A 20616-nucleotide genomic window follows, 5' to 3' on the forward strand; every position below is an offset into this window, starting at 1 on the left:
GATTTTCTGTGGCTTATCACAATTTTTTACTTGGATCTAAAACACTGGGTTGGATTTCCACTATGCTCTCTGTTTTGATTTTTGTTTTTATCTTATTCTCTTTTACGCTCTTTCCTTCTCTGCTGCTTATTTATCTCCAATCGTCTCTGCTGCACAATTGCCATATTAGACTCTACCAGAGATTTCCAATTTGCCATATTTTTCTGAAATTATTTTAAAAAATATTTTTATTAATCAAACATTTGCTTTGTCCAGAACCTACCATAGACAGAACACGGTGCTCTTGAAGCAACTTTAAATGGAAGGTGCTTACACCTGGGAAGTTTTTGCGGATTCTGAAACTACAATGTTCATAGATGAGAAAAATCAAAAAACAAAAAAAAAAATCGCCGGAGCGCTTTTATATAAATCGCGACTCAAGTTGACATTTTTAGGGGCTTTTTAGGTTTTCACGATATTGCTTGGAAATCGCAAGTCCTATCGAAATGGGGCTAAAGAAAATGTTGTAGCAATGAATATTCTCTACAAGATTGACCTTTATGACAATTTCGTTGGTTCTACCGTTATTGAGATATAGAAGTTCAAATTGGGATAATGCATTGGGTCTATCGCTACCTTGTAAAACAATGTCATACATGGTGCATGGATAAGTGAAAACCGCTTACTCCTCGGAAGTTTTTGCGGATTTTGAAACAGCAATGTTCATAGGTGAAAAAACTCCAAAAACAAGAAAAAGTCGCTGGAGGGATTTTTAAATAAATCGCGGTTGAAGTTCACATTTTTAGTTTTTTAGGTTTTCACGATTTTGCTTGGAAACCGCAAGACCTATCGAAATGGGACTAAAGAAAATGTTGTAGCAGTGAAAATTCTGTACTGCATAATATTTTCGTACGTTTTACCGTTTTTGAGATATAGAAGTTCAGATCAATCATTCAGATTTTTTTCTCAGGTCTTCAGGATTTTGCTTGAAAACCGCAAGTCCTATCGGAATGGTACTAAAGAAAATGTTGTAGATCTGAAAATTCTCTACTTGTAACAAAACTCTTCGGAGAGGTTCTTTCCTATTTTAACTGAGGACCCCGTGTCAGTTAAAGTCATTTTACAAAGCCGGATGAGTTTTGCGGGGATACCAAATTCAGACATGGCTTGGAATACCTTTGAACGTAGAGGGCTGTCGAAGGCTACTTTATAATCGACAAAAAGGTGGTAGGTGTCGATCTGCATCTCTTGGGTCATCTCCAGGATTTGCCGCAGGGTAAATATCTGGTCTATGGTGGACTTGCCAGGTCTAAAGCCACATTGTCATGGTCCAATTATCTCTTTGGCCATAAGCTTTAGTAACGATCTTGTAGGCAATGGGGAGTAGACTTATGCCCCTATAGTTAGAGCATAAAGTCTTATCTCCTTTCTTATGGACGGGACACAGGATGCTCAAATTCCAATCGTCGGGTACGCGTTCTTCCCGCCAGATGGAGCTAACTAGCTGATGCATAACCCTTATCAACGCGTCGCCTCCGGTTTTAAACAGCTCGGCTGGTAAGCCATCGGCTCCTGCTGCTTTATTATTCTTCAGCCGTTTGATTGCTGTTTTTACCTCATCTTGGCCGGGTGGTATACATTCAATACCATCTTCTGGGATTGGATCTGTGGTATCTTCGTCGTGTTTGCTGCTATTAGATACCAACAGTTTGGAAAAATGCTCTTTCCATATCCTCAGCACACTATCTGTATCAGTTACCATATTACCTTGCCTGGTCTCTACAGGAGGATGTGCCAGTGCAAAAGCCATAAGGTTGATGTTTAACTCTTTGGTAGAATTTTCGGACTTCATTCTGTCTCTTGAACATCTCGATTTGTACACACTCCCGCTTTTCCACCTCTCTCTGTTTGCTGCGGAAAAGACGTTTCTGCTCTCTCCTTTTCTCCCGATACCTCTATTGTGCGCTATGCGTTGCTACGGATTGTAAAGTAGCCCTATATGCCGCATTTTTCTCTTCGGTAGCAGCACCACACTCCTGATCATACCATGGACAAGTACATACGTATATGTTTTGTGGTATATATTTGCATACTCCTCGCGTTAAAAAAAAGTGGTAAGATCAGTGAAATACAGAAAAGGTACAGGTTAACTTTTCCGGGGAAGTTGGGGAACTCCCTGTTTCACTCTACGGGGAATGGATTTCTTGTTCCTGAATTCCACATACGACTGCCGTCCTCACATACATATAATTGACTGTCCAACTTGGCTGGAAGGTAGTCGGTGCGATGTCCTCAAACATTGTGGGGTTGCTTGACAGTATCATAGGCTTTTGATAACCCAGCAAACCAATCGCATCGACATCGTAAAGAAATCGGAACAAAATTCGGACAATACGTCCGCCGTCTGATCCGAAATCGTAACCATATCTTAACGAAAGTTATATGAAGTGGTTGACATTATTTCGGAACGAAATGTCGGAGCGAAAACGGATCGATTTCGTTCAGAATTCGGAACGAAATAGCAAGAAAATCCTTGGGCAATTCGGATTGCGATTTTTTCCTCCGAATTTTTCGTACAGATTTCTGAACGATTTCGGAATAATGTCGTATGAAAATTCGCATATTCGAAGGGAAATTTACATCCGACTTTCTCTCCGAAATCGGAACGAAATCTGAACGAATTTTCCTACGAGTAATCGTATAGAAATCAGAATGAATTTGCTTCCGAAATTGTTCCGATGTGTGTGTTGGACATCCAACATTTGGTTTGCTGGGAAGCCACCGTTATTGTTATATCACATGGCTTACGCTGGTTGAGTCATCGACTAGTATGTGTGGAGATGACGTGCAGCGCTGTTGTCGTCCTGAGCTGCTTACGAAACCCATGCTTATGATCGGCAGCTGGATAGCTGTTTGTGATGCCGGGGAGGAGTTAAGCCTCAAGAGACTTTGCTACGGGCGACAAAAGTGAAATCAGTCTGTACGTTTCACCTTTCCTGGCATCTTTGCCTGGCTTCAGTAGTGGGACCACGCTGCCCATTTCCAGACTTCAGGAACGATGTGAGTGGTTGGCGACAGGTTGAGAACTATGGTGAGATACTCTGTTTCCGGCATTAGCATGGAGAATCCTTCAGGGTCCAACGCTAATAAATTGTGATGGTTCATTTTCGGCAAGAAGAAATCTTATGCGACATAGTACTCTTCTCTTCACCCTTTCAATCCCGGGGCGCAAGAAAAACTGTCGATTAAAATAACTTACGCACCTTTTCGGATCAGTTAGCGGTAATCGCCAAACGCGACTAAAGAACGCGAGAGTGACTTAACCGTTGCCCACAATTCACTTATTCCGGCTCCAATGTTGCAACTCTTCAGATGATTTAGCCACTTGTTCCGTTTATTCTTAGCGATCAACGTGTTAACTTCCAGTGTCAGCTCCCTGACCTGGGGTCACTGTGGTTGACACGACGAAACTCATCACGTTCATTTGCGGGTATTCGACCAGCAGATATGTGGCTAGTGACTTCACCATTGATGATGTCTCGGAATGTCATTTCTGCTACCTGAGCATCAGAAGGGTTGGGCACATATCTGAAGCTGTAATTAGTGAACTCGCTGAAATTATTTCAATTATTTTTCCCATGATTAATGAAAGTAGGGCGATCAGAGGTGATGAAATCGGGAGGTCTGCTGATGGAGACAATTATGGGGTGATGGGCTGACCCATGAGAAATAACGGGTTACCAGGTGTCGTCATATGTCAGATCAAGTGACACGATAGTTATGTCTGGCGAACTGTGACACTCTCCGCTTATTATGGTAGGGCAAGCCTATATTGGAAGCTAGTGCTATTTTTTATATAATTTTATTGTAATTTTTTATTATAATAAATATTTGAAATAAATAAAATAAATAAATTTTGGTAGGGGAGTCCTCATTGACCCTGCAAAACGTCTGTTCAGGTAGTACTATACCCCTCTGTTGGTTTCCGTGAAACGAATGCCACAACTTATGATGAGCATTAAAGTTTCCCAAAATCACACAATCTGCGCATTACTTTTAGCTTGTTGAGTGTCTGGCATTCAGTTCCCAGTAAAATAATTTTGCCGAGATCTTTCCGAATTTGGGAAGAATGAAGGCCTCAAATTTGTGAGTACCAGATCCACGAATACCTAAACTTTTGTCGGTGGAAATTCGGAATTATAATTTTTCCTTGTCAAATTTGTGGAAATCTTAAGACATATCTGTGTTGCAAGTTCAAACCAAACTCTGTCGGAACATATGGGTAATGGACAGAAAATGGATAGATTTTCTGATATTTTTAAAATACTTCTTTGGTATGTTGCAACCGAAATTTCGAAGATTTCGGGATGTGTGATACGACCTTAATAATGTCCGATTTTTTACGAAAATTTAATATTTCTTCCTTTGGTACTATTACTCAAGAATATATTGTGGAAGATCTTATGACCGAATCAGAAAACAAATTCGATTTTTATATCCTGAGCATTTATGCTAACGAGGGTATATACTCTTCCATGCGGCCAAAATGTGCCTCATCGAAATAATAGTTTGGACGGAATCAGTTTCAGACAATAACTTGCATTCACTGTCCCCCATACGACGGCACAATGTTCATCAGGGGCAAGTCCATACTTCCTGTGAAAATAGCCTCAAAGGTGCAAAAAACCCCTATGACAACGTGTGTAGTGGTCGGAGCGCAAGATAACTCTCGAACAGATCTGCCGTTTCGGTCCAAAATTTGGCCTTCGTAATATTTTGTCCAAACTTAGTTTAAGTTCCAAGGTAAGCCATATCGGTCCACTAAAAGTTCAAAAATGTTCGGAAAAATTGTGCGCACGATAACTCTTGAGGGGAGTCACCGATTTCGGATAAGTTCACTTTAAGTCCTGTTCCCGAATCACTTTGATTTTTGTTGAAGCAACTTGCATTCGCTTCCTCAATTACGACGGTAGAAAGTAGGGGAAAGTCCATATTTCTTGAGAAAACAGCCCGAAAGGGCTGTAGTTGCTGGAGAGCACGATAACTCTCGAACTGATAAACCGATTTGGTTCAAACTTTGGCCATCGTCATATTTTGTCCAAATTTAGTTTCACTTCGAAAATGGGCAATAGCGGTCCACAACTTTCGGTTCTTCCCCCAATATTTAAAAATGTCACTAAACTGCTATGGACGATATCTCTTGAACGGTGCAACCAATTTGGTCCAAACATCTAATATTTTGTCCAAATTTACTTTAATTTCTAAAATGGTCCTCTCCTTAAGGTACCTCCCCCACTAAAGTTCAACTTTAATGTCTATGTGCAGTTTAGGATCTCTTCGAAGTTACTTTGGAAATGTATACCCATGATGTTCATTGTGGTTCTGTTTATAGCGATATTATGTTATTCGTGAACAAGTCCATGATTTCTGGCATATTGGTCCAAAAGTTATACGATGATCCACTGAATTGACTAGTGGGCGGGCTATCTATCGAAAAGATATGATTCTTAAAATAAGATCTACTTCCATAATGGTCTATGTCGATCCATTCCTTTAAGTACCTCCTCCGCAACATTTTTGAACTTTAATTCTAATCCACATTTTTGTCGGCAAGTTCAAATGTCCAAAAAGGGCCAACAATTCTGAAAATACCCTTATACATTGGATCTATCCGTAGATCAAAGCTTCAATTCCCACACCTATTCACCTTTAACATTTTTGAAATGCACTGTCGAATGAAAAAGTGTAATTTTTATTACTTCCAAATTACAGGTCTTTTCGTGTGTTTACTGCAACTAATTCATTTTTGCACAAAAATCCCTCCAATTCGTATTGGATTCCCCGATTCTTAATTCTATTTTTATTTTTTTTTTAAGTATCAAATCAAACAATGATTTCTCAAGAAATTGATATGAACCCTTTATTCAACGCTTTAATAGATTTATGATTTGTTTTACCACTATCGCGCAATTGATAAGAAATCCACAACTAAACAACGGGTATACACGACAATTACGATACGATATTTGAGGGTGGTGGCGTTGGTGATGGCGACATGCAACCAGTTGCTTGTTTTCTAGCACAACAATTGAACTTGCCCCCTTTCTTTTATTTCTATGTTTGCAATACAATGAAAATTCAATGGAAATTAAACGGTTTGTGTGCCAGCCTGCCTGCCCTAATCTAGCTAAGGGTTAATTGGTTAGAGTTCGGCGGGTGATAAAATGACATGCATAATAGGCAACAATCATAACATGAAATTATGATACAAAAACAGCAGCAACAGAAGGCGATAAATTAAATCATATTGTAACTGATAATGTGGGCAATGAACACCAATGAGAGGGCTATGGTATGTCTTTGGGTGTCTGGTAGGGTGAATGTGTAACAAATCAATTCAATTCTTTATTTAAACTTATTGACCTTTTCCAAGAACAACAGAAGGCAGTAGACTTCTTGTAATCGTCAGCTACATTGATTGAGAGGGAATCAAATATTCTTTGCCTTTGTTTGGTAGAGGGTGGTGTATGGATGGTGGGGGGTATGTCATGACCCTTTCTCTGGACCATTCATGAATTCACAGAGAAAAGTTTATGATTTGATTAGCAGACACAATGACAGTTGTGCCATGGCTATATGACAGCCAAACAAACCATTGAGCTAGACAGCCACTTCATGCCTCTGCACCCAAGCTGGCTATTTTTATAAACAGCTTGTGTCCAGCTTGAGTTTTCTTCTTCTATTCATTTGTTGTTGTTAATTTCATTTTCTTTTCTTCAAGCACAAATCCCATCCAAGATACAAGTGTTGATTTATAGCACGCGTTGTTGCATTCTTGAGATTGAATTTGTAGAAATGAATAAAAAAGGCACCCCACCCCACTTTTACCCAACCCATCCATAGAATAGGCAGAGAATTAAATAAAAGGGGGAAATTGTAAAGAAAGTGTGGAAGCTTATGTCTTTATTCTAAAGAGTGTGTGCTCTTTCTTCAACAACAATTGACATATGTGGGTGTTTCAGCTCGAGTCAATTTATTTGTAATTGAGGGTGAAGTAACTCCATTCAAATCTTGTAATGAGTTTTGAATGCAAGCAACAAGTTGTCAGACATTAAATACGTGATTTAATAAGTCACTTAATTGCCGCATCACTTTGAAGTGGAATTAAAAGGGAATAATTGAATAAAAAGAAAAGTGGAAAAATATTCCTTGAAAAATCCACGTTGATTGTTATGAAGGCCATTGTAGAAATATTCCTTGAAAAATCCACGTTGATTGTTATGAAGGCCATTGTAGAAATATTCCTTGAAAAATCCACGTTAAGTCGTCTGATGGCCAAAGAAAAAATATTCCTTGAACACTAAACGTTTAGTGAGTGGTCTGATGGCCCATGAAAAAATATTCTTAAAAAATCCACATTTAGTGGTCCGATGGCCCATGAAAAATATTCTTTGAAAAATCCACGTTTATTGTTATGAAGGCCCATGAAAAAATATTCTTTGAAAAATCCACGTTTATTGTTATGAAGGCCCATGAAAAAATATTCTTTGAAAACTCCACGTTTATTGTTATCAAGGCCCATGAAAAAATATTCTTTAAAAATCCACATTTAGTGGTCTGACGGCCTATGAAAAAATATTCTTTGAGAAATCCGCGTTTAGTGGTCGGATGGCCCAAAAAAATATTCCTTGAAAAATCCACGTTTAGTGGTCTGATGGCCCACGAAAAAATATTCCTTCCAAGAAAAAATATTCCTTGAAAAATCCACGTTAAGTGATCTGATGATCCATAAAAAATATTCTTTAAACATCAAAGTTTATTGTTATGAAGGCCCATGAAGAAATATTTTTTAAAAAATCCACGTTTATTTTTAGGAAGGCCCATGAAAAAATATTCTTTAAAAAATCCACGTTTATTTTTAGGAAGGCCCATGAAAAAATATTCTTTAAAAAATCCACGTTTATTGTTATGAAAGCCCATGAAAAAATATTCTTTAAAAAATCCACGTTTATTGTTATGAAGGCCCATGAAAAAATATTCTTTAAAAACTCCACGTTTATAGCTATGAAGGCCCAAGTACAAATAATCCTTGAAAAATCCACGTTTATGGTTATGAAGGCCCATGAAAAAATATTCTTTATAAAATCCACGTTTATTGTTATGAAGGCCCATGAAAAAATATTCTTTATAAAATCCACGTTTATTGTTATGAAGGCCCATGAAAAAATATTCTTTAAAAAATCCACGTTTATTGTTATGAAAGCCCATGAAAAAATATTCTTTAAAAAATCCACGTTTATTGTAATGAAGGCCCATGAAAAAATATTCTTTAAAAAAGCCACGTTTGTTGTTATGAAGGCCCATGAAAAAAATATTCTTTGAAAAATCCACGTTTATTGTTATGAAGGCCCATGAAAAAATATTCTTTAAAAAATCCACGTTTATAGCTATAAAGGCCCAAGTAAAAATATTCCTTGAAAAATCCACGTCTGATGGCCTTAAAGAAAATATTCCTTAAAAAAATCCACGTCTCATGGCCCATGAAAAAATATTCTTTAAAAAAATCCACGTCTCATGGCCCATGAAAAAATATTCTTTAAAAAATCCACGTTTATTGTTATGAAGGCCCATGAAAAAATATTCTTTAAAAAAGCCACGTTTGTTGTTATAAAGGCCTATGAAAAAATACTCTTTAAAAAAGCCACGATTGTTGTTGTAAAGGCCTATGAAAAAATACTCTTTAAAAAATCCACGTTTGTTGTTATAAAGACCCATGAAAAAATATTCTTTAAAAAATCCACGTTTGTTGTTATAAAGGCCCCTGAAAAAAATATTCTCTAAAAAATCCACGTTTGTTGTTATGAAGGCCCATGAAAAAATATTCTTTAAAAAATCCACGTTTGTTGTCATAAAGGCCCAAGAAAAATATTCTTTAAAAAATCCACGTTTGTTGTTTTAAAGGCCCCTGAAAAAATATTCTTTAAAAAATCCACGTTTGTTGTTATAAAGGCCCCTGAAAAAATATTCTTTAAAAAATCCACGTTTGTTGTTATAAAGGCCCCTGAAAAATTATTCTTTAAAAAATCCACGTTTGTTGTTATAAAGGCCCATGAAAAAATATTCTTTAAAAAATCCACGTTTATTGTTATAAAAGTCCTTTAAAAATAAACTTTAAAAAATCCACGTTTTTTGTTACAAAGCCCATTAAAAATATTGTTTAAAAAATCTGCGTTTCTTTTAAGAATGGATGATGAAAAAATTTCTTTCTGGCTTATAGAACAGTATTCTTAAAAAAATACACGTTTCTTGTAAAAAGTATTATTTAAACAAATCCACTTTTGTTGTTATAAAGGCCCATGTTATTTTTTTATTTAGTTATTTATTTATTTTTATTCCATCATATTTCTTATTTGTTGCTCAATTAGAAGGCACATGTGCCTCTATAATGGGCCATTGAACTCCCTAATACAGCATTCATTCATAACCACCTGTTCTAATTCAAATATAATGCCTAATTTCAAACAAAATAAAGTCAACAAACTTTTGTGTATTTAATTGGTATGATTTGTAGTTAAAACAAAAATGAAAAGAATTAAATAAAAAAAAACTCAATTCCCTTGCAGGTGTTTTAATATTTATTTTAAACAAAACGTGTACAAATAAATCCAATACAATATTTATAACATTGACAATGAATATACAAAAATAAATATGCAAAATTAAAGAACATTCCCAAAAAACAGAATATCAAGAAAGCTTTAACATAATCTACAAATTCAAATTAAATCGAGAAAAAAAAATGACAAATGAATGGATCGATTGGTCAGATAGCCGTTTACGTGTCCCATTACGTGTCAACGGTTATCCCTATCCGCAGCCATATTATTTGGCCAGCAGTAATCACTTCTCCTCGCGTGATTCGTCGGGTTTTATTAGCAACACCAGCTGTGCTGCAGCCATAAATAGCAATAGCGCCAGTAATTTATCATGTTTTACGTCGCACAAATTACACCGTAAAGCCAAAAAATTGCAACAATTGAAATCGATAAATGGTCGTTTGAAAGGTAATTTTAAAAGTTTTACCAATATTTATTTAATAACATATTTTTATATAAAATCCTCGTCCATATATGTTCTATCGATTTATTGTTTTCTATTCATTTGTTTCATTTTCAGATGTTCCCAATCAAATACCTCCACTAACGCCTGGTACAAATCGCAAGGTCACCGAGGTGCTAAAAGCCTCCTTCGCATCATGGGAGAAGGAGGCACAAAAAGGCAATATTACCAAAGGTAAGTATTTTTTTTTTTTTTTTTTTTGCTTATAAAAAGGCTCCCTTCATCATTCCTAATTAAGAACCAAAAAATTCGATTCCTAATTACATTTCGTTGAGCCGGGTCATACTTTGGTAGGTCTTAATAAGTATATCGGCTCGTAATTTGTTCCCTGATTAAAATCTTAAAATATATAATTGTTCCCACAAACATCCCAGATGGCTCAAGGAAGACTTCTTTCTCCCTTAGCAATGAGTACACGCGATTGTTGTCGGATTTGGCAATCGAAAGTGGACATTCAACGTGCAAGGCGATTGTGCATACCTTTGTCGCACCCCGAATAAGATTATATACATGTAAACAAGATTTGGTTGAATTTACCAATGAACGGAAAGAAACAAAACGATTCCCGTACCAATCACACAAAGCCACAAACTTTTCAGCTTCTCTGAATCGTTTCATTCTCACAACCAAAACAAAAACACAAACTTTTTAACGTAAAAAGATGGAAACCGTACGATTGGTGAAATGTAACTTCGGCTATGCTTTGCCGAGTTGTTTCATTCACCACCGAAACGACAAGTATTTTTGAGAAACGTTTGCCGTGCGTTATGGTCAATGACACACTCAGACACACACACACACACACATGTGATTGCTTAACAACCCTATAAGTTAGCATCAGCATACTACAGTGAATTTTATCAACCACCAAACGTTTTTGATTTATTCACATGTGTTAAGTACTATTTAGTTTTCTATCTGTTGTTGTGGAGTTGAGTACTTTTCGCTTTTCGTTTTGTTCGTACTCACGAATGTAAACAAAACGAAACTAAACAGCGAGCTCGGCCAACGAGGGTTATGTTTCGTTTTGTATTGTTCCTATGGAAAATACGAAACGAAACGATTGGAAATTTTATTTAAAGTATTTTTACGTACTCTGGAATTTACATACATTTGTGTCGGATTAATTTTCTAGCCAGAGCAATGAACTGGTAAACATTTCTCATCGATTGGACAATAAATGTGACCTTTAGGGCAACTTCGTGAAAATTCAACTATGACCCCATACAAATTACTATGGGAACTTTGAGGCCCCAGTGGGACGTCGTTACATATTCTGCTTGTGCTCAAACTTGGTGCCGCATAAAAAAATCCGACATCGTTTTTTAAAACCACCCTAATGGACATATGTACATATGTATATCAGGAAACATGGTATTATCTTTGTTGTAATCAGAACCCAAGGGGCTACCTGCAATAAAAATTTCACGTGTACTGTAAGTGAGATAAGCAAATGTAAAAAAGAATTCTGTGGGTACCCGCAGAATACTGTCTTTACACAGAAGAGGACCCCTACTTTAAAAGGAGGACTCGACGCACAGTGAAAGGAGTCTTCTTGGCATGAAGACTCTATGTGGCCTTGCTAGAAGGTGATTGTACATACGAAAAATATAAAGCAACAAATTTCTGCGCTATTGACATTATTGGGCGTGAGCCTCCGGGTTCTGTGGTGTCAACACTGACAAGCACCGACAGAATCTCTATTTTCCCAATTTTCTAGGGCTTTAAAGATGTATTTATCATAATATTTTTATATCTTTGAGACGAACTTTTCAATCCGCAATCTTCAATCACAAAAAAGTGATTTATCGCTATTAATGGGTTACCGCCAAACTGCAATATTTTTCTACAATTTTCCTTCCACCGTTCAATCAATTTGAGACTTCCCTATGCATACATTTTCTCATGTCTCCTTAAATTACGGGCCATTACAGACCGTTCCTTAATACGCTCTGTCCACCTATATATGTGGAAACCGTCGATCGTGATGCCTTTTTGGCGCCCATGTCTCCATAAGTTTCCATAATCGATCCAGCGATGACCGGTTCTATGTACCGGAGTGACCCGAGCAACATAATCTCGACCGTGCCCGTCATCCCAGTAACTACATGTTCGTGTTCGTCTTTATTTTGTATGTATGACGTGAATTGGTAACCCGTAATTTTTCCATATCCCTAAACCAGCGTCGCCCAAGAATTTGAAACTTGAAACGAGCGTGGAGAGTTTCGCCGTACGAATTCTAGCGACCACAGAGTCAGAAAGTTGGCATTGAATGTCAGTAGGTTTAGTTGATGAGCACAAACGGGAAAAAAGTTACTAGAACGTCTGAAGTACTACAACATTGGAAGCGGCAGTACTGAACTGAAAACAACGGGCAAGGCGTTATCGAATCCTGGGAATAAGGATGAACGGACATTTGTCATGTTTAACGGCGTGGTTGAAACAAATCCGAAGAAGTGCGACCGGGCGAAGATACGTGTTTTACGATCATTTCCGGTCAAGGAAGAACCACCACAGTTAACGATGTTGCAGATGTTAACAGAGGAGCAAAATCATCTAAGGCACTTGAACCTGATGGAATTTCAATGGTGATACAAGTAGAGTACCCGAAAAAATCCCTAAAGTTATCGTTAACCACCCTAATAGTCCTGGAAGCCTGGAAAATGGACTGGGTGTTCCGCTTAACTGGAGCAAGGCAACGGCGACAAGTAAGGTGTATCATATCGTCCGATCTCACTTTTGTCAATAGTATTAAAGATACCTCAGGCGTTACTCCTTCTTAATCATAACACGGATTTCGGAAACAGCATAAAACCACAACAACACTGCACGCCATTTCCACACACATAGACGAAAACAAGCCACAGAACACTGATGGTAGTATAGGACCTGGGTATTTCATACGGTCAGTCGTGCTAAGCTGTTCGAGGATGCCTTAAATACTACCCTACGGCCATGTTTGGCTGGAGTCAGTATCTAAGCAATCTCGGCAATTTATCTTTAGCCACCCTAATAGTTCCCGAAGGCTGGGAAATGGTCAAGGAGGTCCCGCTACTGTAGCCTGACAACGATGCCTGCAAAGGTGAATGAAACAGTCAAATCTCTCATCAGCTCGACTTCCGGAAGCAACGTAGTACCATAACAGCACTACACGGCTTTTCCACACACATATTAGACGAGAATACAACCAGAGCAGGCCTTGCCACAGAAAAGTGATAGTACAATGCTATATACGACTAAAGCATTTGATACGATCAGCCATGCTAAGCTGTTCGAGGATGTCGATCAGCCTTGTTTGAAACGTTGGATCACTATCTTTATGTGTGTTCACAATAATTCCGAATTCTAATTATCCCACGCACACCTACCTTGCACACTGAATATCCGGGATAGACTCCTAGGCCAGGCAACATCGAATTTTCAACGGTGGCAAAATAACGCTCATCGTAATGTTGGCGACATTTCTTGAGTATCTTGGCCATGTACAACTTCTCTACAAGTAGTGTCCTATGACACTCCATTCGGATTCGGCGATAAACAGTAGGTCCCATATCATTGACTTCTCTCATATCAATGAATGCACCCCGATTCACATTATCACAGTCATATGGGACCTACTGTTTATCGCCGAGTCCGAACGGCGTGTCTAAGACACCACTTGTAGAGAAGTTTTACATGGCTGAAATACTCAGGAAATGTCGCCAACATTACTGAGGGGTATTTTGCCACCGTTGAAAAATGTTTGATGTTGCCTGGCCGCGGAATTGAACCCACGACCTTCAGCGTGCAAGGCGGGTGTCCATCCCATTGCACAACGGGGTCACCCATTAGCAATTATTAATTATTATAATTATCCCAAAGTCGTATTATATAGCTTATACAAGTCGTCTGTGCATGCCACAACTATCTGCGATAAGATGAGAAGTAGGAACAAGGTTCCAAAGTCCCTATCCGGTAGCACTTGGGGGAGCAGATAAAGAAACTTCGTTAACCACATACAACGCAATAAGTCGGTCTGTTGTAAACTATGCGCGCCAGAATTCAGCCCTTAGAACTTCAACAGGGTGTGTCCTCATGTCTTCGTTGAACCACTTATATGAGGATGCAAAGATTTTGGGGTATTCAACTTTCCCCCGAAATCTGTCTGTACAGGTCCACGCCTTAATATAGCCCCATAGAACGATATCACCCAATTTTCGGTATTTTCAAGGTAGTGGCCTCAATATTTAACAGAAATGAAATTTGGTATTTAATCATGGTTGGTGCTATAAAACTTTCCCCCAGAAATTTGTTGGTACATGTCCACGCCTACATATAGCTCCTATAGAATAGTTATCAGTATAGGTCCACCTCTTCCTATATCCCCCTAGAAGCGTACCTCTTGATGTTTGGTATTTTGAATGAAGATAATGTGGCTATATCTTACCGAAATATCTTCTTCATAAGGAAAGAAACTAATTGTTCCATTTTACTTCAATACAACTCGTGGTGGTGGGTATAACGTTATTCTTACTTGTTTAACTTGAAGATGGAAGGAGAGTCTATTCAATAAAATAAACCCGTATACATGTGTTGTAGCTGTTACAGCAACAACGTTTATATTTTACGACGTTTGTATTGTATGGTATATACATCGCACTTTTAGGGTTTTAGAGCTTTTGGGCCATTATCTCAGGTAAAATTAACGTGTCCTGAAAAAAATTGTACCGTCGTAATAGGTGCAGGCGAGAACAACCATTTTAGAGAAAAGTTGTGAACTTTTGTAGAAGACGTAACCGACCGAAGGAGTGGAACGATATGACCCATCTTTGAATTTAATTTAAGTGCAAAGTTTGGACCAAGTTAGTTGATCCGTCCGAGAGTTATGATGCTTATCAGCCAGGACTGGGCTAAAGCGACTTCAAATTGTTCGAAACGGATTTCGTCCAAACAGCCATTATTTCGATTAGGCACCTTTTGATCACCCAAAGGCTGAGGGTATAAATGATAATGTTCTCAGATGAAGTAACTATTTTCTTATTGAATTTTTCTCAGTCTTCTGTGGTGCTTGGAACAAAACCTTAATCTTCCTCCCTTACTTAAATTAAGTGTTAATAGAGAATATAAAAAATAATTATTCAAAATCCATAATCGGCTTGTTTTCTTAGAACTCACAAACATTACTTGGGGCATTATTACAAGAAAACATACATAAAAATTTACATACATATGTATGTATGTTTTGAAGTAATTCTAATGCCATAATAAACTGTGAACAATTAAACAATTATGCTTGTAAAGAAGACAGACAATTAAAAATACATAGAATTTTTATATTGAGGAATATTTCCCACAATTTCAATGCAATGGAATTATGCATTGGAACGAACAAACACCAACAACAACGCCAAGACATTGCCATAAAAAAATGTGAACATTACAACCAACCCCCGCCTGTCTAATGTCTTGTAATACTTGGCTTAAATGGCAATTAATATTCCTTTGACAATTGTGTGCCTGTGATATTATTTTCGGAAGAAACAAAACTAAAAAACATGAAAATATAAAAATTAGTATTATTTAATTAACAATAAACATTTTGACTTGTTAATACCCGCCTCCCTCTGACGCCTGTCTCTACTTATGTTTATCACTTATTTGTTTAATTGTTATGTTTAATTATTTGTATTTTCTAACGATTTTATTACATGTTTGTTTCCTTTTTTGTAGATCCCCGCGAATGGACTGAGGACCACGTTCTCTATTGGCTTAGTTGGGCTGTTAAAGAATTCTCCCTATCAATGGATTTGGAGCCATTTAGAAATTTAAAAGGACGTGATATGATTGAATTAGGCAAAGAGCGGTTCTTGGCAATAACGCCACCCTATACGGGGGATATTCTTTGGGAACATGTGGATATATTACAAAAAGGTAAGTATAGGGACATCATTATGTGTTCAATACGTGTGCAAGTCATTTTTCTGATAATTTCTTGTTATCCCACCCCCTCTCCCCCCCACTTTTCTTTTCAAATGCCACCTAGCATTTCAGGGGAAAAAATCAAATATTGTGTTAGGTTATGCATTCCAACACTTGAGGAAAGTTGTGGCGGGAAGAGATGGTGACAATCATATGTAGTGCTTGCCATAGATCGATACGATTCAAATTAAAACGAATTGAATTGAGGCAAATTGAATTGAGTCGAGCAATGTAAGTGAGGAAACGTTTTTGGCATATTAAGAAGCCCAAGGCGCCACACGCTCATTTGATGGACTGTTGTGGACAAGCAATAAATGACAATATTACTGACAAAGAACAAGTGTAAATGAGGATGACAATGCCACACGAACGAACACCAGACCGGACCAGCCATCAACGGCAATGATGGACAGACGGACAGACAGCCAAATGGATAATAACTTCTAAACCGCACAGCCAGCCAGACACGAAACAATCAAGTGTTTCATTTACCTTGTAATGAGCAACAATAACAATGGCAATAAAAACATGTTTTCTTCTTTTTTAATATTAAAAAAATATTTTTTCTATATTTTATAAATACACACACGCACCACGTTCACTCACTTAAGCCAGGATAGTTGTAATTGTTTTGTTTTGCTTTTTTCCCAAGAAATTCACAAGAATCTTCAATATGCCATAATGAAGAACATATTTTAATATAGATATTCTCTTCCTAACTTTGTTGTTGTTGCATTTTTATGGATATTTCCTAGTTCTTTTTTTTTGCTGGTGGTTGTTTGTTCATTTAAAATTCTTATTGTGTTTCCTAATTGCTTGTTTTTACCAATCATAATTTGATTTGTAATCCTTATTTTTATGTGGAATATCCAACATTCCTTTAGAGACCACCTTCTATACTCTCAGTTTTTGTTGGCTGTAAATTTTCCCAAGAAAATCTTATTATTTCTAAATAAAATATAAAATATAATTATTTTCCGTATACGTTAATAAATTGTATTAACCTTTTTCAGGTTCGTATGTAAAGTTCAGATTTTTGTTGTATGTGTAAGGGATTTTATTCTTGACATCCTTATCGTGTGAATGAGTTTTATTTATTAGATTTCGTGAAGAGAAGCAATAATGCAGAGATGTCCTCTCATTGGAAAGGACTTTATGGTAGTCGTAGAAAAAAGATATTCGTCTAAAATTCACTTTTATTGATCTGATAGCCAATGCAAGAAATATTCATTGAAAAAAGGCTTTAGATACTCGTAGCCTGAAAGGAACATTTGTCCTCTAACCCGAACTAAAAATATATTTCAACTCTTCTCTATTTGCGGCCATTCCTTTCCAATTTTGAATATTATGATTTTTTGATCTCGTCTTCCACTTATTTACTTCATGGAAGACCAATTCTGCCCGTACCTTTTTAGTGGGCTCATCATACTCCCTTATCTCCTTGCGTAAGTACACAGGCTTCGGAACCATACATTAGCACGCTGTAAAGCGTTTTGTTTAACGAGATGTGGATTTGTTCTTAAACTGCTGACCTTAGCCAAAGTAGCATTCGTTGGTCAATACTATTCTTATCGTCTTCTTATTGTAGAACATTTGGATGTTGAAAAATCTCATCTTCAATACGGTTCAAGAAATAAAGGACGAAATGAACTTGAAAAGCATTGAGTTAGAAGAATAAAATGTTCTACAGAAATATTCGACAATCGATTTGACTGAAGACATGTCATCTCAAAACGAAGCTACAACAACGCCAAACAGAGATATAGAGCTATTTTCCCAAGTATTGTAGGGAAAAAATAAAAAAAAATCATCGCGGGATATCTCAGAAACTTGGCATATGGCGACAATTTTCTGTTGGGTTCTTAGTATACTCACCAAGGGCTTTCATCTCAGTGTACGTGTGTTTGTATTTGTTTCGTTTTTCTGTGCTGGGAGCAGCATATCCCGGAATGTCTGCTCCGGATTCTTTTGGTCCGTGCCCAGGACCAATATATTTGTGCTCGGTTTGTCACATCCGTATCTTCACCCATATCCAATCTTCGGTGAGATGCAATAGATGTCAGGAGTGGGTGCATTGAAGGGGTTGCTCTGGACTTGTCCACGCGAGGGACTACGATAGGGACTATTTGCTGCCTGTTGCGCGAACACAGCCCCCAGTGAGTCGTCGTCAGATTACGAAACTCCCCCGAAGTCCCCACAACAGCAGCCGCACGCGCAGCATTGATCACCAGCCGTTGTTTTTCCAATCCCGGAAAAAGCATCCTTTTTGATATTTAATTGCAATGGACTCCGTGGTAAGATCGATGAGATAGTGGAATTTATGAATCGGAAGAAGATCAAGGTCGTGACGGTGCAGGAAATCATGCTGAACGACCACAGCTCAGTACGTTGTGATGGTTGCAACGTAATAAGGAAGGATCGCACTAGATGTGGAGGTGGGGGATTAACTTTCCTTTTGCACCAGTCTGTCCAATACAGACCTATCTCGTTTGAGCCTGCCTCTAACGACCCGTACATGGATTGTATGGGGTTGGCAGTCAGGTGTGGAACTGCCGAGATAGAGTTGCTGAACGTATACATCCCGCCGAGTAATAGCTGTATCTCAGATTATAAGCCTGACATTAGCCCGCTTTTGGAAGGTCATAATCTTCTGGTCCTGGGGGAATTTAATGCGCATCATGAGATGTGGCATTCGACCCTCGGAAACGACCAGAGTGGTATAGCGCTGGCTGAGTAAATTGATAGCTCTACGTTTTGCTCGGTCAATGAGGAAGCCCTTACCAGAATTAGAGGAGCGTGTTACAGTTCGCCAGACATAACCATCTTGTCACCTGGTCTGACAAATGACCTCACATGGCAACCCGCCACTTCCCTTGGATCAGACCATCTCCCCATAATTGTCTCCATCAGCAGACCACCCGGTCTCCTCACGTCTGAACGCCGCACGTTCGTCAATCATGGGAAAGCTGATTGACTGAGTTTCAGAGAGTTCACCAATCATCGCTTCAGAGATTTGCCCAATCCTTCCGATGTTCGGGTAGCGGAAAGGACGTTCCGAGACGTCACATGGCAACCCGCCACTTCCCTTGGATCAGACCATCTCCCCATAATTGTCTCCATCAGCAGACCACCCGGTCTCCTCACCTCTGAACGCCGCACGTTCGTCAATCATGGGAAAGCTGATTGGCTGAGTTTCAGAGAGTTAACCAATCATCGCTTCAGAGATTTGCCCAATCCTTCTGATGTTCGGGTAGCGGAAAGGACGTTCCGAGACGTCATCAATGCTGCAGCCGCTCGCCATATACCTGCTTGTCGAATACCCGAAGTAAGGCCATATTTCCCAGCAGAGGCGACGGGATTAGCAAATGAGCGTGATGAGCGTCGTCGAACCAACCCCGACGACCCCAGAGTCAGGGAGCTTACACTGGAAGTTAACAGGCTGGTCGGCGAACATAAGCGGATCATGGTCGCCGACCAGCTGTTAACTTGGTTGGTGGTTAAATCATCTGAAGAGTTGCAACATTGGAGCCGGTATAAGTAAATTGTGGGCAACGGTTAAGTCACTCTCGAACCCCGGACGGAGGGATGACATGACCTCAGTCACGTTTGGCGACGTTACGTTGACTGACCCGAAGAGGTGTGCAAGTTACATCAATCGACAGTTTGTCGAGCACCCCGAGAGTGACAGGGCGAAGAGAAGAGTGTTACGTCGCATTAGATCTCTACCTGCCAAGGTTTACAATGGATGATGTTGCGTATGCCATCAGGAACGCTAAATCATCCAAAGCGTTGGGCCCTGACGGAATTTCCATGGTAATTTTGAAACAGGTGGATGAGCCGGGAGTGGAGTATCTCACTAAAGTTCTCAACCTGTCGCTAGCCACCCTTATTGTTCCCGAAGTCTGGAAAATTGGTAGGGTGGTCCCGCTACTGAAGCCAGGCAAGGATGGCAGCAAAGGTGAATCGTACAGGCTGATTACGCTTTTGTCACCTGTAGCGAAAACCCTTGAGGCCTTAGTCCTCCTCAGCATTAGAAAACGCTATCAAGTTGCCGATCGTCTGCATGGATTCCGTAAGCAGCACAGCACGACAACAGCGCTGCAGGCCATTACCACATATATCTGTCAAGGACTCAACCAGAGACGACCGTGCGATCACTGTTCTGATGGTGGCGCTTGTCTTATCATAAGCCTTATATACTGTCAAGCACTCCACGCTATTCGAGGACATCGAGCAGACAACCCTTCGGCCAAGTCTGAAACTTTGGATAATCAACTATATGTGTGGTAGCCAGCCGTATGCGGAATTCAGGAACAAGAAATCCAAGCCCCGTAGGGTGACTGAACTCCTATTTAACCGATCTTACAACCTTTTTCCACGCGAGAAATATGCAGATATCCGCCACTAAATCGACGGCCACTCTGTTCACAACATGGACGACGCAGTATAGAAGAGAGTTGAATATCAGGGTAGATGGTAGCAGAATTCCGACCACAAACTGCTCCAAAATTCTAGGGGTCACATTCGACACCACTGTCACGTCGTCCTCTCATGCCACAG

At 38.9% G+C, this 20616-nt stretch overlaps 1 protein-coding gene and 1 long non-coding RNA gene across 4 annotated transcripts in view; one reads left to right on the top strand and one right to left on the bottom strand.

Moving 5' to 3' along the window:
- Positions 1–20616, top strand: part of pnt (ETS transcription factor pointed) — a 487180-nt gene that overhangs the window by 308586 nt on the left and 157978 nt on the right. The window contains exons 2-4 of one of the 3 annotated variants that reach the window (XM_073959418.1): positions 9603–10043; positions 10156–10272; positions 15808–16008. In XM_073959418.1, the coding sequence (XP_073815519.1) occupies positions 9779–10043; positions 10156–10272; positions 15808–16008 (583 nt within the window). In that variant the 5' untranslated portion in view covers positions 9603–9778. The remainder of the gene's footprint in view (positions 1–9602; positions 10044–10155; positions 10273–15807; positions 16009–20616) is intronic. The other 2 variants (XM_073959419.1, XM_073959416.1) reach the window with 2 other exon arrangements.
- LOC141388870 (uncharacterized) lies at positions 51–5989 on the bottom strand. Its single transcript, XR_012408954.1, has 3 exons — positions 5937–5989; positions 263–341; positions 51–203 (listed from the first exon to the last, which is right to left on the bottom strand). It is a non-coding gene; the product is annotated as an uncharacterized lncRNA (long non-coding RNA).

The sequence above is a fragment of the Musca autumnalis genome, unplaced genomic scaffold (genome assembly GCF_047663935.1).
Source record: "Musca autumnalis isolate F117 unplaced genomic scaffold, ASM4766393v1 scaffold_1, whole genome shotgun sequence".
NCBI lineage: Eukaryota > Metazoa > Arthropoda > Insecta > Diptera > Muscidae > Musca > Musca autumnalis.